This window comes from Fusarium oxysporum, chromosome 10 (assembly GCF_000149955.1).
Source record: "Fusarium oxysporum f. sp. lycopersici 4287 chromosome 10, whole genome shotgun sequence".
NCBI classification, from domain to species: Eukaryota; Fungi; Ascomycota; class Sordariomycetes; order Hypocreales; family Nectriaceae; genus Fusarium; species Fusarium oxysporum.
Window position 1 is genome coordinate 1,654,705 of NC_030995.1, and position 24,030 is coordinate 1,678,734.

General features: G+C 50.7%; 6 protein-coding genes across 17 annotated transcripts; 1 reads left to right on the top strand and 5 right to left on the bottom strand.

The window, feature by feature from the left end:
• Nucleotides 1-90: 90 nt before the first annotated feature.
• On the top strand, nt 91-6,894 carry FOXG_11516 (DnaJ like subfamily A member 2). 7 transcript variants are annotated; one of them, XM_018391166.1, is made up of 5 exons: nt 91-482; nt 578-636; nt 692-1,783; nt 1,838-4,852; nt 5,151-6,889. In XM_018391166.1, exons 1-4 carry the CDS (start codon nt 425-427, stop codon nt 1,931-1,933), a joined length of 1,305 nt encoding a protein of 434 aa, XP_018249765.1. In that variant the 5' UTR covers nt 91-424; the 3' UTR covers nt 1,934-4,852; nt 5,151-6,889. The 7 variants fall into 7 exon arrangements, with proteins under 7 accessions (XP_018249765.1, XP_018249766.1, XP_018249764.1 ...); XM_018391167.1 differs by lacking the exon at nt 5,151-6,889 and having other exon boundaries at nt 1,838-2,845; nt 2,896-4,233; XM_018391165.1 differs by having other exon boundaries at nt 1,838-6,894.
• Nucleotides 2,699-3,266, bottom strand: FOXG_20553 (uncharacterized protein). Its single transcript, XM_018400837.1, has one exon. The coding sequence runs from the start codon at nt 3,197-3,199 to the stop codon at nt 2,822-2,824; it is 378 nt and encodes a 125-aa protein (XP_018249771.1). The 5' UTR covers nt 3,200-3,266; the 3' UTR covers nt 2,699-2,821.
• On the bottom strand, nt 4,086-6,752 carry FOXG_11518 (uncharacterized protein). The gene is made up of 4 exons (XM_018391172.1): nt 6,408-6,752; nt 5,533-6,017; nt 5,124-5,399; nt 4,086-4,918 (listed from the first exon to the last, which is right to left on the bottom strand). The coding sequence occupies exons 2-4, from the start codon at nt 5,728-5,730 to the stop codon at nt 4,547-4,549; spliced, it is 846 nt and encodes a 281-aa protein (XP_018249772.1). The 5' UTR covers nt 5,731-6,017; nt 6,408-6,752; the 3' UTR covers nt 4,086-4,546.
• A 10-nt stretch (nt 6,895-6,904) lies between the features above and the next one.
• FOXG_20554 (uncharacterized protein) lies at nt 6,905-7,275 on the bottom strand (the record flags this gene model as incomplete). The annotated part of the gene is made up of 2 exons (XM_018400838.1): nt 6,905-7,153; nt 7,252-7,275. 2 exons carry the CDS (start codon nt 7,273-7,275, stop codon nt 6,905-6,907), a joined length of 273 nt encoding a protein of 90 aa, XP_018249773.1.
• A 71-nt stretch (nt 7,276-7,346) lies between these two features.
• Nucleotides 7,347-12,072, bottom strand: FOXG_11519 (uncharacterized protein). Of its 4 annotated transcripts, XM_018391173.1 has the most exons (6): nt 11,445-12,072; nt 10,544-10,954; nt 9,773-9,925; nt 9,648-9,721; nt 7,890-9,593; nt 7,372-7,823 (listed from the first exon to the last, which is right to left on the bottom strand). In XM_018391173.1, the coding sequence occupies exons 1-6, from the start codon at nt 11,470-11,472 to the stop codon at nt 7,761-7,763; spliced, it is 2,433 nt and encodes an 810-aa protein (XP_018249774.1). In that variant the 5' UTR covers nt 11,473-12,072; the 3' UTR covers nt 7,372-7,760. The 4 variants fall into 4 exon arrangements, with proteins under 4 accessions (XP_018249777.1, XP_018249774.1, XP_018249776.1 ...); XM_018391176.1 differs by having other exon boundaries at nt 7,347-7,823; nt 10,544-12,072; XM_018391175.1 differs by having other exon boundaries at nt 9,773-10,954.
• A 1,685-nt stretch (nt 12,073-13,757) lies between these two features.
• FOXG_11520 (NAD-specific glutamate dehydrogenase) lies at nt 13,758-18,611 on the bottom strand. 3 transcript variants are annotated; one of them, XM_018391178.1, is made up of 4 exons: nt 18,201-18,611; nt 17,956-18,130; nt 14,069-17,226; nt 13,758-14,013 (listed from the first exon to the last, which is right to left on the bottom strand). In XM_018391178.1, the coding sequence occupies exons 3-4, from the start codon at nt 17,185-17,187 to the stop codon at nt 13,980-13,982; spliced, it is 3,153 nt and encodes a 1,050-aa protein (XP_018249779.1). In that variant the 5' UTR covers nt 17,188-17,226; nt 17,956-18,130; nt 18,201-18,611; the 3' UTR covers nt 13,758-13,979. The 3 variants fall into 3 exon arrangements, with proteins under 3 accessions (XP_018249779.1, XP_018249780.1, XP_018249778.1); XM_018391179.1 differs by having other exon boundaries at nt 17,956-18,521; XM_018391177.1 differs by having other exon boundaries at nt 14,069-18,130; nt 18,201-18,492.
• Nucleotides 18,612-24,030: the final 5,419 nt, after the last annotated feature.

A 24,030-nucleotide genomic window follows, 5' to 3' on the forward strand; every position in this document is an offset into this window, starting at 1 on the left:
AGTGGGATTTGCTATCAGAATTGGAATGGCAGGCGTCAACGAACATGACGCAGGCAAAGTCAAGTGCAAACATTTAGATAACTTGTATGATGAGAACTCTGCGTTTAAGCTTCTTATTGTGCATTTAACTATCTGCATCGTAACATCAGAAAACGTCAAGTCGAGAGTGTATTATTAAGGAAGTCTCCCTTGACTTATACTGACAGAGTGACTGACTTGGGTATCTTTTTCTCTTTTCTTCTTTCCCTTACGTACCCCGCGCTCCAAATCCGCGCCAAAAGATTTTCTACGGGCCCCTGCTCGTGCACTCAGCCAACAGAGTTGATCGACGGAGCGGACCAATTCTTCATCCTGCATTACAGTACAGCATAAGTACTGTAGCCTATTTTACTGTACCTACCTTGCTTCATCTCCGATTTTCAAGATGGATGAGAACCCTTTCAACGCGGGCGCTCCCGGTGCCGAGGAGGTCGATCTCTATGGTACGTACAAAAAGACAAGTTTATTCCTCCCACTCGTTATCGCCAAATTTGTGGTGGTTGATAAGCAAGGCCTGCCTGGCTAACTTGGTTGCTAGAACTTCTGGAGATCGACAGAACTGCCACACCAGATCAGATCAAGAAGGCTTACCGCAAGGTATGTGATCGCGGTTACACAGATCGTACAGCACTTTCTTACAAATTCGAAATAGGCCGCCCTCAAGTATCACCCAGACAAGGTCGCCGAAGAGCATCGAGAAGAATCCGAAGCCAAGTTCAAGGAAGTCACGCAAGCCTACGAAATTCTCAGCGATGAGCAGAAGCGCGAGCTCTACGATGTTCACGGCATGGCCGCCTTCGACAAGTCCCGAGGCGGTCCTGGTGGTCCTGAGGTCGACCTCAACGACATCCTCTCCCAGATGTTTGGCTTCGGCATGGGTCCCGGAGGCCCTGGAGGCCCTGGAGGCCCCGGCGGCGCTCGCCGACCCAGACGTGGTCCCGATGAGGAACAGGAGTACAAGGTGACGCTCGAGGAGCTTTACCGTGGCAAGACTGTCAAGTTTGCTGCGAACAAGCAGGTACTTTGCGGCCAGTGCAAGGGCTCTGGCGGCAAAGAGAAGGCCAAGTCTTCGTCCTGCGAGCGCTGCAAGGGCAATGGTATCGTTGAGGCCTTCCGTCAGATCGGTCCTGGTATGATGCGCCGTGAGACCGTTATTTGCGATCACTGCCAGGGTGCCGGCCAGGTCTTCAAGGAGAAGGACCGATGCAAGAAGTGCAAGGGCAAGCGAACAACACAGGAGAAGAAGGTTCTCGAAATTTACATTCCCAGAGGCTCCATGCAGGGCGAGCGTATTGTCCTGGAGGGTGAAGCCGACCAGTACCCAGACCAAACGCCTGGCGATATCGTCTTCACCCTTGTGGAAGAGCCCCACGATGTCTTCACTCGCATTGGACATGATCTGTCTGCTGAGCTGACTGTATCACTTGGAGAGGCTCTGTCAGGTTTCTCACGAACAGTATTCAAGCACCTCGATGGACGTGGCATTCACATCGAGCGACCTCAAGGCAAGATCCTGCGACCAGGTGACTGCCTCAAGGTCCCCGGCGAGGGTATGCCTATGAAGCGTGGGGAGACCAAGGGTGACCTCTACCTGATTGTCAAGGTGGAGTTCCCTGAGGATGGCTGGCTGAAGAGCGAATCGGAGTACCAGACATTGCAAAAGATGCTGCCTCCTCCCCCTGCGAATGTTGAAGCTGAGGAAGTTGATGAGGTCGAGTATGAGGATGATGCTGACATCGAGAAGGTAAGCATATTTCTTCGTGACTGGGCTTGAAGCCAGTAGCTAATTCGGTGATAGATGGGTGAGAACTCGGGTGATGGCCGATTCGGTGGTGACTGGGAGGACGACGAAGACGATATGGGCGATGGCCAAGCTCAGTGCCAGACCCAGTGATCGGTGATATCTCTGCATCGACGAAGATGGAATATTCTTAAAGACGTGAAGTTTCTGCTCTGGATTAATGAAGTGATGACTATCTCACGATCAGGGGCAGGTTCGCTGCCATGGCGATGGCGGTGCTAGGGCAACAGGTTTATCAGTATCAGGGCCAAAGTCAGAGGCTTTCAGGATGACATCAAAAGGAGAGACGACTGAAGACTTGTTCGTTTTGGAAAGGAAAATCCAAAATGGTATCATATCATGACAGACCATACACACCAAACCACACCACTCTTGGGTTCAAAGAAGGGACAGGTCTCGGTCTCGAAGGCCGAGAGATTCCGTTGCAGGAGATACATGATAGATAGACTCGTGCATAGACATATTGTAGAGGCTTGAGCTTTAAATTCCTGTAATTAATTGGTGAGATGTTGTGCAAGTGTGAGCGAGAACAAAGGAGAGCGAGGTGAAGTCTGAGGTGGGAACTTGCATCGTAGAGGTACCGACTTTAAAGTCGATACTTCAAAGTGGACCCACCACCTCTTTGGGCTCCTTTAGTCGAATCAACTTACACCAAACAACTCCAAAGTTGATCACTTCCTTTACGTTGACAAGTAGATGAGAGCCAACTTGTATGGGTGCTGATTCTGATGGCATTCTTTGACTCTTGCGGGCATACTCTGTCTGCACCTAAAGCATCCGATATGCCTAAAATCACACTACTCACTCAATCAACAGCCAACTGATGTATAAGAGCAAGGAGTTCTCCCTTATCTTCCGCTGCCCAACTGTTTGTAGTCTCTCTGACAACATATCTTATTCAGAGTTTTTCGACTTGAGTACGATTTATATAAATACTCAAAACCATGCATATCGAGGGATCTGTCTCACAATCCCATCTATCTAGACCCACCCCCGCCAATTGACGTAATCCTGAACCTCCACCACTAACATCAGCACCAACCTAACTCCTCCAGCAATCTCATTCCCAACTTCCACAATGTCACGCAAAGGCGTAGGCCTTGCGGCCTTTGACCGCTCACGCCTCACATCAGCACAATTCGCATCACATGGCTCTTCCCTGCGCGCCAATAACGCCCAAGCTCTCGAAACACAGCTCGCCGTGTTCCGCTCCCTCCTCCAGCAGTTCGCAAACACACACGCTCGCGATATCCGCTCCGATCCCGCTTTTCGCGCCCAATTTGCTCGCATGTGCGCTGCCATCGGTGTAGATCCACTAGCGAGCAGCAATAGCAACAGTAGCTCGGATGGAAGCTCCATATGGGCGCAGTTGCTCGGAAAGACGGTCAACGATTTCTACTTTGAGCTCGCTGTAAGGATTGTCGAGGTCTGCGGTGCCACGCGCGGGGAGAACGGAGGTCTTATCGGTCTGGCGGAGCTCAGAGAGCGAGTTGCCGCAGGACGTATGGATGGCGCTGATCCCATTGCTGATGATGATGTCCGGCGCGCGGTACAGACGCTTGCTCCGCTAGGCGGCGCGTATGCTGTCGTGCGTGTAGGTCGAAAGGAATATGTGCGGAGCGTACCCCGTGAACTCAACGATGACCAAGTCTCGGTCGTTGAGGCGGCGCAAGTCCTGGGTTATGTGAGTGTCGGCATGCTGAGGGATAACCTGGGCTGGGATAGGGCACGCGCCCGAACCGTGATAGACGATCTCGTTGCAGGCGGCATGCTGTGGGTTGACAAGCAGACAAAGGGCGAGTGGGAGTATTGGAGTCCTGGGTTTATGGCCGAGGCTGCTGCTCCGGATGAAGGCGACTGAAGCACCCCAATGCACTGGCTTCTCCCTTCTGCGGAGTGTCTCGAAACGCGGCAGGCTATACGACTATTGTGGCAAAGCAGAAGCCCCGACCGTGGATCTCATAAGACAAAGCGAGAGTGCTTGAAACTCATGAGGCGCCTGCCTTGTTTTGGTTCCGTCATGCAGTCAGGCTACCCGGCTTACATACCGAGCCTCCATCACTCACCTCGCATGCCATGGTGGGTTGACCATTTAAGGGACATTTCGCATCCGCAAATAGTCCCGGCACAGCAGTCCGAAGCCACCATCAGGATTTCCAGCCATGATGTCACATGGGAGATGTGAAGAACCCTTCCGAAATGATAGGGCCCCAAGGCCTTTCGCTCAAAGCTTTAGACAGATGTCACTCACGTATCAGAGTTATTATTCACATCTCCTCAAATTAGGCTCTAACAGGCCAACCAGGTAATTCTACTATAGAAGGTGTATAAAAAAGATAAAAATACTAGTTCATTTCATTAACCAGCAACTCGCACATACAAACATACACATCTTACCACTTCCCCTCCACATTGCCCTTATCCTTAACCAGAAATTCTCTTGTAGATACATGTTCAACAGCCTGAGTTCAGGACGGGCACCGGTCCAACTCACCCCCTCATCTCGGGTATATACTTGTCAAGCGACACGACCCATCCGAGCATGGGTTTCAACATCATCCACCCATCGCCAAGAAGTCAATGTTGGTTCACTCCTTCGTCACCAGGTTTCCCTCCTCTTTAAATGCTTTAACCGTTCCTAATGCCATCTTCTACCTGTCTTCATTGGCGTGGCTGAGCTCGGATCGGCGCTTGAGATGGAGTCGCTTAGTAGGGAGGGTTGGGGCCACCCATGCCAGGAGGAGGGTAGTCATCGGGGCGGCCTGGTCGCATATCACCAGCGTTGGATCGACGGTCGTCACCGAAGTGCTTCTTGCGGAGAGCTGCGAGACGCTTCTTCTTGGTGATGGTGTTGATGTAGGTGCCGATGATGAAGGACACAATGTTGAAGAAGGGGACCCAGAGCTGGTCAGGGAGGAACTTCTGAGCAAAAGCCAGGCAGATAGGCGAGGTGATCCACGAGACCCGCATCACCTTCCAGAAGCCGACCTTGACGGTAGCACGAACCTGATGGTAGGTGCGAGCGCCGGCAATGAGAGCCATAGCAACGAGGTAGACGCTGTTCTGGATAGGAGCGATCTAGGGGTTGTGTTAGCGACTGATGATACAAAACTGGGTCCTTCAAATCTCGCTCAAGTTGCGTCCCCAAGTTTTCTCCGAACATGAACGTCCTTCAATCGCCTCACTTGCAACTTGATCGTACAGGCTTGTTCTATCAAACCATCGATCTCTGCCTCTAAATGCGCACGAGCTGGACAATCAAGGAATGTTGTTTATAACTTACAATGAGATTGCTGACAAGAATCTGCAGAATCTTGGCGCGCAGGCTGGTACGGCCCTTGAAAGCCTTCTGGAGCGCCCAGATGAGGAAATGGCCTAGAGGAGCGCTGATGAGAGCACCATATGCGGCCATCTTGGGAACACGAGCAGTGAAGTAGTTGCCGTGCTTGTTGCGGTCCTTGGCGAGCCATGAAGCGACGAGCTCCTGTGTACCAGCAAGAGTACCAGCGGTGAGCATCTTGGTGCGCAGAGGGTTGTCCTCAAGCTCTTTGATGTAAGCCTATCAGGTCGTTAGTCATGATCAGTGTGGTTTTCCTCCGGGATCATGCGGAGCCATAGCATCATAGCTTGGGGAAGTAGCTTATGCGCGTTCTAGCTTCCGGCATCCTGAGCAGGTCGGGTCTCCAACGTACCGCCAGATAACCCTTAGTACCAGCGTTCTTCATACCACCAGTCAAAGCTGTACCGATCACAGCAGAGACGGGGTGGTGGCCCTTTGTGCCGGGAATCTTGCCAGCTTCGGCCTGGTCAAGCATGTCGCCCATCTTCTCAGTGGCATCGTGGACCTTTTCCGACACCTTGGTGACGGTTTCACTCTTGAAGTCAACCATGCTTGCTATTATTCGGCTATATGGCGGTGATGGTGAAGGGTATGATTAAGTAAGAAGCGCGTTCTAGTTCGAGGTCCAGATAAGAATATTATTTTGATCCGACTCAGGGCAAATTGCTCCAGATTGAATGATGCCTTTTGATCTGTTCGACCTTGGTTTGTTTTCACGGCGCGCTATGTCCTTTCGTCGTCGTCGTGATCGTCCTCGTCGGATGTTATCGTCAAAGTCAACACGGCCGCGACGGCGTCATCAACGGGTCGAGTCAAGGGTCAGACGCGCAAAAGAGACTTTAATCGAATCGTCAGTGAGGATGTCCAAGATAAACAGGTGGGGTCTAATGATCGCGGATCGTTATTGACATGGGGATGAGGGAATGTGCGCGCTCAACAACAGTAGCTGGACATGACAATGGATGACAGGAGAGAGGACTTGACAAGATGGTGAGAGAATATTGAAAGGCAAGGATTGAGGTGGGTCAGAGTCAATTGAGGTTCTCGTGAGGTATCTAGCCAATGGCTTTGTTTACTCGAGCAACAAGACCAGAGAGGTTGAGGGAAGGGCTGCAAGTCGATGATGACGGGTGATGGAAGGTGATGGATGCTGTTGTTGTTGACGTGGAGTTCCAGCTCATCCCAGTCCAGGGTAATCGGAACAGAGAGGAAAGAAAATAAACTTACAAGCGCCGGTGCCGAAGGATGATGATGGTGGTGATGATGATAAGTTGAAGATGGTGAGATGGGGGAGACAGACGTGGACGTGAGTGGAGCGAAGCGGTTGGGTTGGTCTTGATTTGTTTGTCTCAGGCCTTAGGTGCTAAGGATGGAGGTGACCGATCTGGGGGGACTGGGAGCTGGGAGGAGGAGGAGGGACCTGTGCGTGCGTGCGTGCGTGCTGGACTGGGCTGGACTGGACTTTGACTGGGAGATGAGATTGATGGGCGAGAGAGAAGTCAAGTCAAGTCAAGCTCAGCTCACTCCAGACACTTGAGCTGCAACAAGACAGGGGCAACGTCCAAAGACGGTGGCTGGGGGATGTAGAGTTCGTGTACCGTTGCAGCATGGCGCAAGGCTAAAGAATACTCAATCGATACATTAATCTACCCAGTCCACAATGCCTCGGCCCGCTGTAAATAATAACAATCGAGCCAACCAAATCTCTCAAAACAAAACAGTGTTTACCCCTGGTAAAATGGGTGCCTCCATTCGGCAGCTTCAGCTACCGCGGCTCCAGCTCCCAAATTGGCGAGCTTGCGTGCTGACATCCACTCAGAATCCACCAGCTTCCTCTTATGTACAGCAACCCAGTCGATGGAGCTCCCCGGGCCTTGAATGGAAATTTCAGCCACAAGTGTCCATCCGTATTCTTCCTCTCCCTCTTCGGCTGTCTCCTCGCCCAGACCTCGGTCTCCTCCAATATCCTCTATCTATCTACGAAACATGAATAGCTTCATGTACTATCAGCACCCTATTCTCACTCGCTTGTTCTGCACGACACTACATGAAACTACCGAGTTGGCCTAACCTCCTTAGCCTCTTCGGTAATCATGGCCGGGACGTGTTGAAAAAAGAGTGGCTGGGTCAATCACTTTGCATACAGAGTACAGAGGCATACACTCACTCCATGCGCATACAGGGATCCCTTCACGTGAAAATGGCTCCTCCAACATCCGGAATCTTCTCGCTATAAATGATGTATGTGTATATATATGTATGCAAATACTTCTTATCAACAGAGGCGCCCTCTGTAAACTAGGTCCCAAGGATATGTCAAAATGCCCAAAGCACGGCCCGAGGATTCGATTCATGCCAATCCTCGCTCAATCAAAGGCCGTGCCCTTCAAACGCCTATACCTAACACAACGGACTGTCTTCATGGACGTGTCCAGAACCAGCAATCCATATTCCCCCTAGATAGTCAAGTCGTTCAACGAATCAAGAAAGAGATCTCCTTTTCGTACAGAGCTAAGCCTCTGGCCCAGCTGTTAAAGCCAACGATGTACTCAAAACGCCCTCGTGCTTCGATAAGCTATTTCATACTGAGCCGCGAAGCCGTTGCTTTCTAGCCAACCAGTCCCCGAGCATATTGTCAAGTTGCTGTAGCTGCGTTAGTATTGTTGCAGAATAATATATGCCCAATGAGGCGACGAGGAAAATACTCACAGTGGTAATCTCCGCTAGCTTCGCGTTCTGCTCTCTGAACATACCACTAACCACCGGGTGGTCTTTGCCAACAGGTTCCACGTCTGTCTTGTCGTACACGACCATGAGAAGATCTCGAACGTGCTCACCATCATCAAAGAAGGCACGAAGCTTCTCGTCATCCCAGCCAGGTTCTTTGGCACTTTTCGTTGAGCTACTATCCTTGGGTGTCTCGTCACCAGGCATGAGCTCTGGTGACGGTACATCGGAGGACGAGCGACCTTCTTGGGAGGACGTGTCGATCTCCAGTGCTGGTGGCCGTGTTGCGTTAACAGGTGACACCTGCACTGGTGATTCTGACAGACGATCCTTCTGGCCTTGGCCTGCCGCTGTGGATGCGTTCGGCTTGGCGGCTGCATCGAAGCTATCAGGGAACGCTCCTGGCAGTTGTGGCCGTAGTCCACCCTCGGGCTTCTTCTCGGCGGGTTGCTCTGGTGTCGTTCGGTTCGTAGGCTGAGACACATCATCCTCATCGGAGCTTGACAATTCATCCAGATCCATCAATGGGCGAGGCTTGACTGTCTTGGTTGCCCTAGGCTCGCCTCCTGTGCTTGCGCTGCGGCCCAGCGCCCTCGCCAATGCCTTCGTATCGTCGTGTTGTGCAGCGGCTGAGGAGGACCGTACCTTGGCCGGATCCCCGCCAATTTGTGAATTTGATGGCACTTCATGTGTCTCTTGTGTCTCGGGATTGACGATCCGCATCGACGCCGGTGGCACGTTGGACACATCGTTGACCCGAGACTCGGCCAGATAAGCTGCGAGTTCCATTGTCGATGAGGTCTCCCCGCCCTTGCCAGGAGATGTTTCAGTTCGGGGCATCTGCTTTTGAAGTTTGCTAGTGCTCCGTTGCGGTTGTCTGTCAGGCGACGCGACCTCTTCAATTGACTCGCTGTCCCGAGGCTCCGATACAATATCCATAGAGCGCTTGCCAAAAGATTCGTCGTCATCGTCAACCGACTTCTTTCTGTCCTTTCTGGAAAAGAAACTTCGGATGGCGCTCGGCTTCTTTTCCTTCTCTTTCCGAGACTTATCTTGGTGCTTCTTCTTCTCCTTATCGGACATGAGCTCCTTGTCCATCTTATCAAGACTTCCTCGGGACTTGATGTCCTTGGTTGTTGAGTCCTGGGAAGGCCGAGGTTGATTGTCGTCTCGTAGCAAGTTAGGCGTGAGAGTAATCTTCTTGGTCTCGACTGTCTCATCTCTAAAGAAAGAGTCGGTGTTTCTGACAGTACCATTGCGGGATCTGCTGGGGCCTTCCTGTTTGTTGTCGAATAGTATTTCCTCACTGCTTCTCGTCTCATCTTCCTCTTCCACAGTGTCGACCTTCGACGGCTCCATAGCCATTTTAACTTCTTTATTTGAACGGGGCTTAAGAGGCTCAACCCTGGCGCTCTCCTCTGATGAATCATCTTCTATGATCGATATTGTTGAAGCTGGATCTCGGGTATCTTTCTTTTGTTCTTGTTGTTGATCTTGCTTGGTTGTGGTGGTCGAGCCGGCGAATAAGTCGTCCAAGTCTTCTTCGTCGGATGAATAGTCGTCGATTTCAGTGTAGTCATGGTACGTTGGGGAAGTGAATGTGACCGTTTTGCGTCCAAATCTAATTGGCGATTTGAACGTCTGTTGCTTCTTCTCTGCTGTATCCCCTAACATAGTTGCAGAGAGCTGTATTGATTTTTAGTAACAATTTTGGGTCTTGGACCAAGTCAATTTACGTACATCAACATTCCTGTGTTTATTCAGACGTGCTAGACGTTCCGTCGGCGTCTCAATATGCTCTGCGGGTAGATATCCTGGTATTTCTTTAGTCACTAGCCAGTAGAAGTGGAAATCTTTGCACTTACCAATGCTGCTGTCTTTAACAACTCTGACCAGCCACCAGTAGCTGTTGCTATCGTCTAGCAAAACCATAGTGTCACCTTTGGTTGCATTTGCTTGACCTTCAACGGTAGCCACGAAAGTGTGAAGGGCGTAAACGAATTCGAAATCAATGTCCTCTATGTCTTGTAAGCACTCGACCGCCCAGCCGGAGTCAATGAAATCGTAGTCGTCAGGAATGGAGAGTGCAGAATCATCGTCTTCAAAAGATTCTTCGTAGGGAATAGTCAGCGCGGGATCGAAGTCGGGGGTTTCGTCGTCGTCCAAATCCGAATCGGATAGATCCAGCATTGGATCACAGTCATAGAATATGTCCTGCTCTCTGTTATCGGCTACGGTGCCCTTTCCTCCAATACTCGATCCTTCAGCAGAAGGATGCTAGCCTTCATTACTGTTGGACCTAAACTGTGGTTCCACTTCTTCAAATGTTTCGTGAAATTCGGCCGTCGAATTGGACGTTGTCCAGCTATCGTCGGGTTCGGGTTCGGCGTCGTTACTGTGCTCGTCGCGACCGTTATACTCACCATGAAGACGATGGTTCCGGACTTTCGTGGGCAATGCTCGTGGAAGCTGCGCAATTGCGCATGGGCTGGGTACACAATTGGGGGGTTCGGGATATGGCGAGCAAACTCTGATGCCGCTTGAACCAGAGATACTGGGAGTACTACTCCTTTGCGAAGGTAGGGAAGAGACACGGCGCGGCCATGCCACAGGGGCAGCGACGGGGGAGCACCCACCATCTTCAATCGAAGGCGAACTAGAGATCTTATCCATCATATCGTCATCGAGGTCATCGTCGCCGTCGAGCTCGCCCTCATCCGAAGATGAGACGCCTCCATTCTGCGCAATTGCCAGTGCATCTTCTTGGTTCATATTGCTATTCTTGTCGCGTGCACCCTGTGCGCGAGTATTCCCACTCGTAGAATTTGCGACAAGTTCGTCTGCGAAGGAATCAATTTCGTCGAGGCTGTTGCGGTTGTCGAGAGAAACTCTTGGAGAGCGTCGCTGTTCGTCTGCAATGTCGTGTGTGACCTCACGAATAGTCTCAGCTTGGTGGGGACCTAGGGAGTTGGCGTTGCCGCCCAGACGTGGGCTTTTCGAGTGGTCCTGGGCGGATGGAGAGTGATGATCTTGAAGATCGATAGTATCTGCGATCGGGGGAAAGGTTCGTAAACGTCAGTTTGTGGTGTCGTCAAAAGAAGCGTGTGGACACAAGGAATGAGAAAGCAGAGGACTAAGTCGAGTGGTTGGAATGTATCGTGACTTGCAGCGACCCCGGAGAGCAATAGAAAGGTTCGAGCTTGGACAGTGACCAGGGGGCAAGGGTAGACGAAAGTACGATGAAACGTAAAGAAAAAGAAAGTAATAAAAAAAGAATGGGCAAGGGAGAAGTTGGCCGAAGGTCTACTTCAAGGGTTCCATGTGGTTGAATAGACGAAGTTTGTATGTAAAGGGGGCAGGGGAAAGAAAGTTGTACTCTAAGAGGGACCGACGAAACAACACGAGGATGAGGCTGCGCAAGAGGCGATGCACCCCAATCGCAAATCCCAAAGGCTGAGACTTAGGGTGACATTGGCGTTGGCATCTCGTTCCAAGTATAAAAGGCAGGACAGCGAAGGCAAAACACTAGGCACATACCGGCTCGGACGATCGATGGTCGTGTCATTTTGACGGGTGGAAACGACGAGCGAGGCCGTCAACAAGTCACTCTGCTCCAACTCTGTCCCTGAAGGCGCAAGGCACCAAAAGATGGGATATGCTTGACCCCTGGCGCCAGAGAAGCGCCGTCTCAATTTTTTATTTCAAACTCGAGGCGTTGGATGCTGACGGCTGGGGGCCGGGTTTTTTGTTGCTTGTCTATGCCGTTGCGTGAGAGGCGGGCGGTAGATCCTTGCGAGGATGTTCTCGTCCAACTCAGAGGTACCTGATTGCTTTGTTTGTTTGTTTGTTTGTTTGCTTTGGTCGTTGGGGGCGTTAGGATATCAGGCTTTCGGTCGTGGTACTCGCTTGGATTTGGTGTCGCTCAGCGTGGTGAACAAGGTTGCGCCCGTAAAAGTCAATCGATCAACCAATACGCCCAGTGGCCAGCCACGGGCTCGTCCAACATGAAGCTGCTTTTGCGCAAGTGAGTGGGAATGGATCTGAGTGTCGGAAAACTGGAGAGAACGAGCGACGATCTTTGTTCCGTGCCTATGTGGAAAAAGGATGGCGTAGCAGTAGGTAATAATAATAATAAAGTGAACTGGCCTGGCCTAGCCCAAGTTTCGTTTCCTGGCGGGACCTTGGCAGCAGAGGAGTCCGGGCACCAAAAAAGATTGACTCCACTGCCGCAGTGAAACTACCACTGATACTGTCACTGTCAGGCACCTCTGTTGGTGTGGTCACTGATTCAAGAGGAATAGATCTAACGTTTTCTGCCCTAACAATCCCTCTAGAATCTTTTAGCAAATTTTCATGTCTCCTATTCTAACCACGCAGTCTAGATGCCAAAGCCCCTAATGCACTTTGTCTATCGCAAACGGGTGATGTTAGTGCGGAGGGGGACGAGCCCGTTGAATGGAGCGTCACCCGTTTCAGATAACTCGTCCATCCAGGTTGAAAGCAGCTCGATAATCGAGAGCAAAAGATCTACTGCACGGAAACAAAAGTGGAGGCTGCGGTTTAATGGCCGGTCTATTAGACCATTTTTAGGGCCAAGACGGGAGAGAATGATAAATGGAAGCAAAAGAAAAGAAGAGCGCGTGATGAGACGACGATACTGAGAGCAGGGGTCTCTTTTTCACTGACTCTCCGTTCTCCCTTTGAAGGCTGAACCAGTCAGAGTAAAGGACCATGATGCGAGCGGCAGCATTGATTGAGAAGTGAGCTAGATGGAGTCATGCAACGCACTGTAGAAAAATGACCACTTGCCCATTGACAGTGCTTTCGTTTCATTTATATCAGCTGCATATCACTTACACTCCATTAAATGTATTGTAGATAGTCTCCTCTTGTGGTGGCATTGTACCTCTCGCCGATTCCGTGACAAGACGGGATGGAGCGCGTTTCCCATTAAAACCCCTGAATGCTTAGCGTTTCCAAGAAACCGTAAACTTTGGCTCTAACGCAACCGGGGAATCGTTCAGGGCCACCCGCGTCTCGGCGGGGCCCTTGAAACGCTGAAACGTCCAGACGCCCAATGGGTCTTGCTCAGGGGAAATTGAGTTCATTGGCTGTGAGTAAATGTTCCCTTCCAGCTTCAATCCACTGTATGAAAATAAGGCAGTCCTGCAATTGACTTTTCAACGTCACTGAAGTTATGTAATTAAATGTCACGACGTACCCGAGTTCGTCAATTTGATGCTTACTCGGTTGCCAAGCCGGTACTCTGTGTGGCAATCATTGTAACCCTCAGTGGCCTCAAAATCACCTCTGTAGTCTGTTGTCTGTGACCTCACATGTCCAAGTCAACCACACCATGAGGTATGCAGTGCAATTACCCAGCATACCATTGGATTCCATCAAAACACCGTCTTGCAGAGGAAACGACCATTCGTCTCTTGTCATGTGCTTCTTTACCAACTCGGCCATCTATACAACAGATCAGCCATACAGCCTTTGCCACGATAAACTCATTGTACATATGAGGAGGCCATGGTACGACCTCACGCATATCTACATGCAAATTGTTGTCCCGCCAATGAACTATCAACATGAAATCAAGCTATCAATACATGACACGTGACAATGCTATGCATCTCATGTACCAGGTAATCTAGTGTGTTCTATTTCTATCACACTCAGCACGACTGATAGATCACTTTGAGCAATCAGATCTAAGTCGTTCGGTAATTCTCCTGAGACAATCAGGCGTCTCAAAGTCTTTCTCCAGCGTGCAACAGCAGAAGCAAACAGAAACAGCACAAGTTTCACTTGATGAACTCACCAAGTAAAGTCACCAATGTGGGAAATAAAATATGAACTTCAAAATCTTGATTAATATCGACTAAATAAACATAGTCTTTTCTGACTTTTCTTTAACCTTGACCCATTCATTAGGCCCATGCCAGGGCCGTCCCAAACATGGCAAACACACCGTGACAATGCTCATCTCTCATCAGAGAAAACAAATAATGCTATGCTTATAAACAATTCAAATCATACGCTTCAACACCGTTCCATGCAATCAACTTTTTAGTTGGCGATCTGGGCCATACGCTTAGACATACTGTCGCAATAGTTAGCATATGTTCTGGTATCATGGTATCATGGGTTACACTTACAAGTCGTAGAAGGCAAACTGGCTGGGGCTGCTGCCGAACTCGTACACGAATCGACTGGCAAGGTAGGAGCCGAAGATGCTTCGGAGGTAGGAGTCGGGGATGCGAGCGATCAAGGTGTCGAGACCAATCTTCTCGAGGAGAAGACGGGGCAGAGCATCTTGAAGAACAGATCGGCGGATCTTCTCGTTGTCCCAGAGGTCGGAGTGCTGGAGCTTCTCATCAAGATCGGTAATGGCAACGGAGAGCTTGTCAGAGAGGATAGATCGGGGAGTTCCGGTCTGCTCATGCTCGCGCCAGATAGCCTCAAACTCAAGGCGGGCGTTCTCCTGAATCTTGAGCTGAACCTGCTTGACGTAGTCCTTGTAGAACTGAGGAGCCTCGCCCTGGGCGTTGTGGCACATGTTCTCAACGAAGCCCTCGTCGTCGAAAGACAGAGAAGCAAGAACCTCAAGGGAGGACGATGTCACACCACCCTTGTTGGCAGAGGCATCCTTGTACAGAATGCAGCCAGCAGCCTCGAGGCGAAGCTTAGCCTCCTGGGTAATGAAGAGGTTGGCTCCCTCAACGAGGTAAGGGATGATGCACTTGCCATCCTTGATGAGACGGTTGACCGAGATGAGGTCAATGGAGGCGGGACGACCACCACAAGGGACGAAGCAGTCGACACTGCCAGTGTCACGGAGATGGAAGGTGTTACGGAACGATGTACCGTTGTTGATAACCTCGCCATTGGGGAGAGTGATGTTGACGTCGTCGCACAGGACTCGGTAACCCTCGGGAGACAGCTTGGAAACATCGTACTCGATGATCATCTTGCGGCCGTTGGCAAGGCGCAGAAGCTCGTCACGGTCGAGACCGTTGGGGTCAGCAAGAACTCCAGAGCCATCCACAATGGCAGTGTACTTCTCGTTACCAAGCTTTATCTCGTTGCTGCCCAGGTCACCATCGGGGCCACCAGTCTGCATCTTGCGGATAGTAGAGGGGTCAAGCTCGAGCTTTCGGTAGATACCCTTGACGTACTCACGAACAGACAGGGTGGTCATGCCGTAGGTGTCGTGAGGAATACCACCAAGCTTGGGAGACTTGCCAGTGAAGAAGGACTTCCACCAGGGGGCGCCACGGGATCGAGCGTGCTCAGTAGCCCAGTCGACCAGCTCAGCGGTGTTCTCATCAGGGCCCATGAAGATGATCTCCTCCTTGCCGTAGAGGTCGACAACAGGGTTCTTGATACCAGGGGTCTCGGCGGGCAGAAGAAGATCAAGGATACTATCAATGTACTTCTCGAAAGCCTCACGGGCACGGTTCTGCTGCTTAGGGTCCAACAGAATAACACCCTTGGAGCCACCCTCGGGAATGTCCTTGTTCTTGCGCTGCTGTGTGCTGGCAAGACCGTAGTTCTCATCGAAGATGCTGCGGGCGTTGATGCCATAAGCCTCCTTGTTGCGAGACTTGACGATTCGGATACCACCGCGAGAGATATCCTTGAATCGGAGGTGGAAACCTCGGGACTCAGAGCTGATGACGAGGAACATGCCGTAGAGGGGCTTGGGGTACTCGACCTCGGGGAGGAAAGATGGGTCAAGACGGAAGCTCAGAGCGACCTTGGTAGGGGTGAAGTAGTTGGTCTTGAGGATGGCGTTGTTGAACACACGGAAGGCAGTGAGAACCATCTCATCATGCTCGTTGTTGACGTTCTTGGAGATCTTGTCCTTGAGAGCGTCGTCGGAGAGAACCTCGACGGACAGGCTGGAGGAGACAACCTTCACGGGGTCATCCTGGTCCTTAACAAGGTGGATGTTGGCGAAAGAAGCGTAAAGAGCACGAACGAGACCGGGGTAGTTCTGAATAATCTCATAAATGTACTCAGGAGTAAATGTCTCAGAACGGAGACGGCGCTTCAGGTTAGAAAGGAGGGCCTGCTGAGCGTTGTTCTTAACATCCAGAAGCTCGGCAAGAGTAGAGTACTCTGGTCCCAATCGGTTCAGGAAGTGCTGAACGAACACCCAAGCGGAGTGGGCGTAGACGGATTCCTGAAGGCTGAGCTGTCCATCGAGGAAAAGGTTGTGGAACTTGTTGTGGGGGAGACAGTAGAGGAGAGAAACCTCCTTGGAGATCTGGTCAATGGACTCCTCAATTGAAGGGAACTGTCCACTGCTCTCGACGGTGTCAGAAGTAGGTCGGAGGTAGACACTCATGACGGTGATACCGTTGGAGAACTGCTCGAGGTACTTTCGAGATGAGGTGACGCCATAGTAGTGGTAAAGGTCACTGAGGGCAGAGAAAAGACCCTGGGCAGTGCGAGAGCGGAAGGCAACGACCATTCGCTTCTCGTCGGTGTTCTCAATATCGAAGACCTCGATGACGGGACCAGCTCGGTTAACGGCGAGCTCAATGATGTCCTGGTAGATTTGCTTGGTGTTGTCAGTGGCCTTGCGGAGGAAGCCGTTGTCGGCAATGAGCTCGAGGTTGGTCTCCTTGGGGTCGGTCTGCTCAGGTGGAGTGGCAAACTGGCACTGGTAGACGAAGTAACATCGGAGAGTTGCCTTGGAGCTGGGGCTCACGACAGCGGGAGATCGGAAAGTCTCAACGCGGTACTTGCTGTGGCCGGGGTGATCAATGTACTTGGCCTCGAGGCGTTCCTCATAGCGAGGACCAGCAGTGTTGGTCTTGCCAGCAACGCTGGTATCAATGTAGATGGCATGGTCGTTAGCCTCCATATCCAGTCGGATCTCCTCCTGCTTATCCTCGCGAGCGAAGGAAGCGACCTTAGCGGCATACAGAGAGGTGATGTGGCTGGAGATGACATCGGGGGTCTCAAGCTCGAAGTAGACATCATCGATGCCAAGCTTCTCGTAGAACCACTCGATCTGCTCATCAATTTGAGGCTCGGGGACGAAACCAGCAGCTGAGATGATAGACTTCACAGTCTTCTTCTGCTCAGGCTTGCCAGTGAACTCAGGGGCAATGTAGCCAACGGTGGCAGATCGCAGAATGCGGTGGCCGTTGCCGCCATTGCCATTTTGCAGAGGAACGGAGAAGTGAGTAGGCTGGGGAGAAGGACCACGGCTGGCCTCAGTGGCCTTGACGTTAGCCACGGGGTTGGCGGAAATGGCAGTCATGTTGGATTTCTGATATGGATCTGTGTAATCAGGGAAAGTCTGAGAGGGCAGCATGTTAGTGGGCGATTCTGTTATAGGCGCCATCTTGGCGAGATGCCTAGATGGAGAGTGAAGTTTGGTGGTGTAAACGCAAGACGACAAAACGAAATGATTGAAAACAGTGATGGGATGAACAAGATGGAGACGAGATGAGCCAGCTGCAAGTGTCTTATATAGACAGTTCGGCTTGAGCAAACAAGGAAGCCTGAAGATAACAGTTCTCCTGTCGTCACCGCTGTAGCCAACTCAACCAGAGTTTCGGTCAGAGCTCGTGACTCAAAGCGAACTAAGGAAAAGAGGCATTTGATACGGGGCTGCTGACCCAGAGGCTGCCCTGCGCCCGTGAAGGCCAAACTCAATGATCCAGTGATCATTGGTATTGAACCCGTCCCGGGAGGCTCATTCCAGGTCCTATCCGGGGCGTCCATGCTCGCACTCACTGGACGCCACTAGATCGGGGACCTGAAAATGCACTGCAGATGCTGGGGCTGGGGCTGGGGCTGTTTGCAGCACCTAATGCGAACCGCTCAGCTCGCTGGGAAGCTTATCTCTGATACGGAGCACCAGAATCCCGGTGTAAGCCGCCCGGGCCGGCTCTCGTATTCTCGCCATTGGGTAGTGAAAATCAGGGGGAAGCCAATCAACGGCGCCATGGATTCGCGATAAGGGCAAAATGACGAAGGGGTAGTGGGCAGTGCTGTAGTCAGATAAGACTTATCCGCTACTTACCGGCTAGAGTTTGTGACGATCAATTCGTTTCGTCACTGAAAATAGATAATTCTAGGTCGGTAATGCCGAACTTATAGCGGGGCCTTCTAAAAGAAGATGGCGAGAGGAAGTTATTCAGAAGAATAACAAGATTGCCGTAAAAGGTTCTCAGATGAGAGGAGGGTTGGTTAAAGTTCTGACGGCAGGTTAGTATATCTGTCATACACTGCCAACCTGAGCAGGCGTTTGACTCGGTGTGCACGAACTCAGCGCAGCCATCCGTCAGCCCTGTCGTAAATAGAAACTGAAGACGGTATGTCTAGAACAAGAGATAACAAAAGCTCTCTTGATACGTCGAGGTTGGTTTGAGATGACGAGGTTCAAAGCTCAAGCCAGGACAGGGAATATGATCTCTAAATAAAGACGAGGTAGGAGTGATAAGGGGTTCAAGGTAGATAGAAGAAGGCTTCTTTTTGTGAGGAGAAGCAAATGCAAAATGCAATAGGTAATCAACAAGTTTGAGGTCAAGTGACTTATCTCTCCAACTTTCGAAGCCAGAAGATATTGGGACTGGCGATGGAAGCTTTATATACTGTCCGTGTCTAAGTGTCTCTCAATGACGACCCAGAAGTCTACGATGGTACAAAGTACCTCGCGGTCTTTTACAATGGGGTACGTACCAGCATTAATGTCTCCATTGACTCCAAACATGTCGACATATTGCCTTCTCTTACACCGTCTCGCCTGTAGGTACCAAGTAAAAGTTGTCACGCTGCCATAAAAAAACCACATCCCTTGCCAGGTCCTGGTCTTCCGCTCACCTTGCCTACACACCCCCTTCCCGCTTGTGGGGCAGACCCTGCTGGGAGTTTGCTGGGCATGAGGCCCGGCGGGTGTTTATTTTGAGGTACGTGTTTGTTTTTTGCCTTTCATTTGCACCGGGCAGACCGGAGAAAAAGTGCAGTGGACAGCAATAGACACAGCGAATGACCCCCGCCACAACCCTCTACAGCAGCTTACTTACAGCACATGCAGCACATTCACAGAGCTTATGGTTTGCCCAGTCACTTGGTTCGATTTCCTCATATTTCACTTCGCAATCAGCAAAGTAGAAACTTGGCATACACAAGAAGAGATAGAAGTATTCAGACAATAAACATCACCGGCCCGGTCGTCCTGAGGCCTCTCCTCTCCAATTGGTACCTGCTCGCTACTGTACTGTACCACTACCACCCCTCCTGAAGCGGAGCCCAGCCCAGCTAAGCCCGCCAGAAGAGTCGAGAAGAAAGAATTTTGGCTGCAGCAACACCCCCGATCGTGATCATGACCTCACGGAGTACAGTGCAGTACCTACAAGAAAAAGTCCCATTCAATTACCCAATAGTGCCTCTGGTCTAAACCTCAAAGGGAAGCCTTGTTTGGAACCTGACTTCTCTCGCCTGGACCAAGCGCCTGGTTCCTGAAGAGTCTGTAGGTGAGGGAGCCCCCAGGAATTATTCAGATTTACCAGTGGGGAAGAGGCCCGGTTATTCGAGGCTCTGCAGTTTTTGCATGGAATCCCGCCTTCTCCAGATTTTCGTTTGACACCACTAGTGCAAATTTGTTGCCAATGGGAGAGTTGTTTGCTAGACTTTAACTCTTCTGCCAGTTTACGTCGATATCTTGTAACAACTTCACATACCACACATTCTCACATAATGGATATCAGCGTTTAGGAAATGGCTTGAAAAGTTTTCAGAGACTAGCTGGGTCAGGACAAACGCTCTATTTGACAGGTTGGTCACTGTAAGTCGACATAAAGAGCCTCCAGCTCCATTTGCAGACTTTGATAACGTAAGTCTACATAACTATCCATACGCTATGCATGAAAACGGCACCACACACTTAGCTTCTTTCGTTCACCCAAACGGTGTGGAGAATGGTGCGATTCAACTCAATTCACTCACCACTCACCTTGGCTCGCCCTGCGGGTTTGTCTCTGCGAGTCATCGTCAATGGCAACTTCGTGACATGCAGATCCGACCTTGAATTCCGGTTTTTCAATGCTCTCTCTGTTTTGGGTTTCAGAGGATTATTACAGCGTTGGACTACGGTATCTCACAAGATCCCGGTCAACATGCACGTTGCCCTGGCTGTGCTTGTCCAAGTGGTCGTAATAACTGCCTGAAATGATGTTGCCATGATGTGCTTCAAGCTGAGCCGGACCGTATTAATAAACCATACAGTTCTGACATGCGAAACGGCCAGGCCAACAAGAATGATGATTCGTACGAAAACTGGATCGCCTGCATTTGACTAATTCCACGTCTGATTGACATTGACTTCTAGTGATATCTATTTGGAGCATGTTTGATAAATGTCATGTAGTTTCGAACAACGTCGACTTCAATGGGCCCATGTATCAACAATTGTGTCAGCCCATGGTTTACGTGGTGTAAGATAATGCTGGGATTTCGCATCAGCCAAGAAACTATATGCTTTGGTTGGTTCTGAGCCTGCCAACAAGCGACGAATAGTTCACCTCCATGGAACCTTGCTCAATATCGTTCTAAGCCATCAAAATCTTGACAAGCCAAGAATCCGCCTCAAAGGATACGGTACCTGAACCGAATTCCTACACGACTCACTACCCCAGACGGGAAGCTGGCGTTGAACGCTGACCGCAGCAGCAAATGCCAGGCGAGCTAGCTGAAATGCCCTCGTACCCCAGACAATAGAACCCAAATCTGGCTCACCTGACTTAAAGAAAGCAAAGCCAGTGCTCACCGAACTTTCCAGACCTTGGCCATTCTAAGGGGAACGATCACGGGGCCGGGACTAGTCTCGATTTCTAGGGGAAATAATTTCACCTTGGGGGAGATCCATTCCCCAGATCGAGTAACAGTCAAGATCATGAAGTTAAAAAAAAAAAATGTGTTGGCAAGGTGATACTTCCCACCCTTCTTCTTCCCCAAGATACCAGTAGACAAGGGAGCAAGGGAGAGCACAGCACACCGGTAGGTTCTGACCTGTCGCTATTGAAGGAGCCGGACCACGACAAGGTTCCTCCGGCCGTCGCGGGGCCGTTGGTTCGGTACTTACGTACAGGTACCTTCTCCGGGGTACCATCAATGACACAATGGTTGAGGTCGAGGGGGAGTCGAGGAGCACTTGACTGCAGCACGAGGGGGTTTATTGCGAAACGAAGGGCAAGTCTGGCATAAGACAGGAGTTGCACAACATAGCATGGCTTTCTTGAATGATAGAGTTTAGACAAGATTGGTCAGTTCGTTCTTGAGCTGCCCTGTTGTCATCAACAATACTACTCTTCAATGATTCATCTGACCTGGAACAGAAGCTCTAATTCTCCAATACCCCAGACTCCAGACTCTGGACAATCCCCCTCAATGTTTTGAGTTTTTTCCCCTCTTCCTCTCTCCATATGTTACGCAAAAAGAACACGAAAATACGTCCCTGTCCCACAAGCAACGGAGTCCGGCACCCACTCTCACACTCAAAGCTCCGGGACAAGCAGAGGCCCCGGACTCGCCCGGAGAGCCCCACACGGCCGAGGTCCGGCAGCACCGAGAACGCCTTTTAAACTTGGATCTGGATTTCTATTACCCCCAGGTTTTGCCCATGGCTCCAGTCTTCCCCAGTCTGAGCCTGATCTGGATCTGGGCACAAGGACAAGAAAGAAAAAAAACTTCATAGCTTTCCCCACGACCCGCTTCCATCTCATCTCCCGTCATTTCCATTACCCCCGTTTTACTTGATCTTGCAGCTTTCGTGACAGCCACCGTTTCCCTTTGTTGCACTGCACGGCACAGCCAGTCAATTTTACACCAACCAGCCAACCCCTAGGGGAAATGGTATCCATTGCATTACCTATTGTTTCTCCCGTACGGAACCGTAGCGAGTTGCGTGCTTGCCCTGTGGCCCCGAGAGCCGTCCCCAAGCTTTTTTGCTTTTACTTTGCCGCCGTCTCGTGGCCTCTTTGGTTAGCAAATCTTCCCTGTATTTTTACTGCACCCCGCATCCGGCGCTTGGAGGCGGACGCTGTTAACGCGTCACGAGGTGGGCAGAAAAACATAGATCAAACTTCATTTTAGGGGGTGTGGCTAGGGCTGTCCGTTGGACCTGGCTGGCTGAGTGAGGCGCGCTCCCCTGACGACGATATTGTTTTGACCACGATGTTCGAAGCTGAGTGTTTCCTGGCTTCTATTTCCAGAATCTCAGCCTGGCGGTTGAGTGTTGTCACGCCCACATTCCGCGTGACCTTTAAGCTTTCAATTGCTATTTCATTGGTCAATTGTGCTGTCAGTTGCTTGTCCCTGTGCTTTGTTGTGGCTTGTAATAGAACGGTACGTAGTTTACATACCCTGAGGTCTCAAAATCTGGGGAAGGTTAAGAAAAGGATCTTGGATCAAGAGCTTGGCTGGATTATCGGATCATGCCTTTACCAGGTTGAGATACAGTATGGTCTGAAAGTTGAACCATTGGCTTACAACACCCAGGTCCCGTATCATCTCATCCTGGTTACCTTCTCGTAATGATGAATACTCGAATCTCTGACGTGCTGTTCCACCATCGAAACCGTTATCTTGTCATCTCTAACGAGGGCCTTTGTCTCCACTCTGGGACAATACGGTGCACTCCCAATGCCCCGTCCATGAATATCACGCCTCCACCATGAACCACTTGTTGACGACGGTTACGGGGCGTCACGAAGTTGTGTCCTTCGCTACAAATGCATCTCGAATATGTCTCCACCCAGCTGCCCTTTCAAGGCACCGTATGAACGTTACGCTGCATGTGTGAATATGTAGAACCGTACCGTAGTGTTACCCACCTATTTTTCTCGAGCTTCCATTTGGCTTGGGCTTGTCGTAGAAGTTTCTATTTTTGTTCTTGCTACAGGTACCTGAGTTCATCACATCATCGACTGAATGGAAGCCGTCTTTTCCGGTCTTTTTTCAGAGAGATTACTCTGTACGCTCCTCGTGTTCATGATCAACTGCATATTCTTTCAAATTTCGGCAATAAAAAGTTCTTTTGAGCCAGATGATGAATTGCATAGAAAGTCAAATACGCACTGTTGTCATAATACGCTGGCACATGGTTGGTTTGCTTGAGTGACGGACCAATCAGCTCAACTCTCGACTAGCCAAACCTGGGGACAAACTGGCAAGCTTCGGCATAATATCAAAGAGGAATGTCACAATGTCAGTTCTGTTTCCTCATTGAGGACACTTGCTTGTCTACAAAAGACGTCAATTATCACTTCGTTCGGCGGTACGTATTCTGCAAGTACCTACGATACCTTGCTGGTGTCTGGCTGGCCATTTTTAAGGTGCCACCAAGTGGAATGTTGGGGAAGAGTTTTCCTCGACGACGGCAGCTAGTGGCTGAGCGAGGGGCCCCCAGAACGCCTAGACACTGAGATTCCCTGAGGTGTCACAGGTGGTGAGCAATCAACTCCACCATCGAGGCCATGCGCTGCCCTGTTTGTGGGTATTGTTCTATCCATACCCGGCCGAACGTGCTGCCGGCCCCCGGAGATCCTCAGGTACCGTCCTCGTACCTTACTCTACTTGAGCCGCTTGCAGTGCCCGCTATCTGATCGGCTAACGACGCTATAACCAGATGGATTCGACCCAATGGAACCCATGCTTCTTTGGTACACCGTCCGGGGATCAGGGTCGCCCGTGCATGATCACGATAGCTTCATTGACCCTTTCTTTGACGAGTGACGGCTCGCCATGGAGATTAGAGCCCATACCTGGCGTCTTGCGGTGAGGGGGAAATAGTTAGCTTAGACGGACCGGAGCTCCAAATCACTACCCGGAGGACGCAGTCACAAAGAACGGAGCACTCTAACCAACAAATAGGGCCGGGGAGCTTTCCCTGACGGTGTTGACGAATGCTTTTTGTGGTACCTTGCCAATAGCTATGGTAAGGAGCTGTCACCGTATCCCAGCATCATATCACATCCATTCTTTCTGCTCTTCAAATTCGCATCGCGGGGCAGCCCCTCCTAACAGGTACACGCAAACCAACGGCACAGACACGTGTTGATTGCAAATGTGACCTTGTGCATTTTTTTTTAACTCAAGG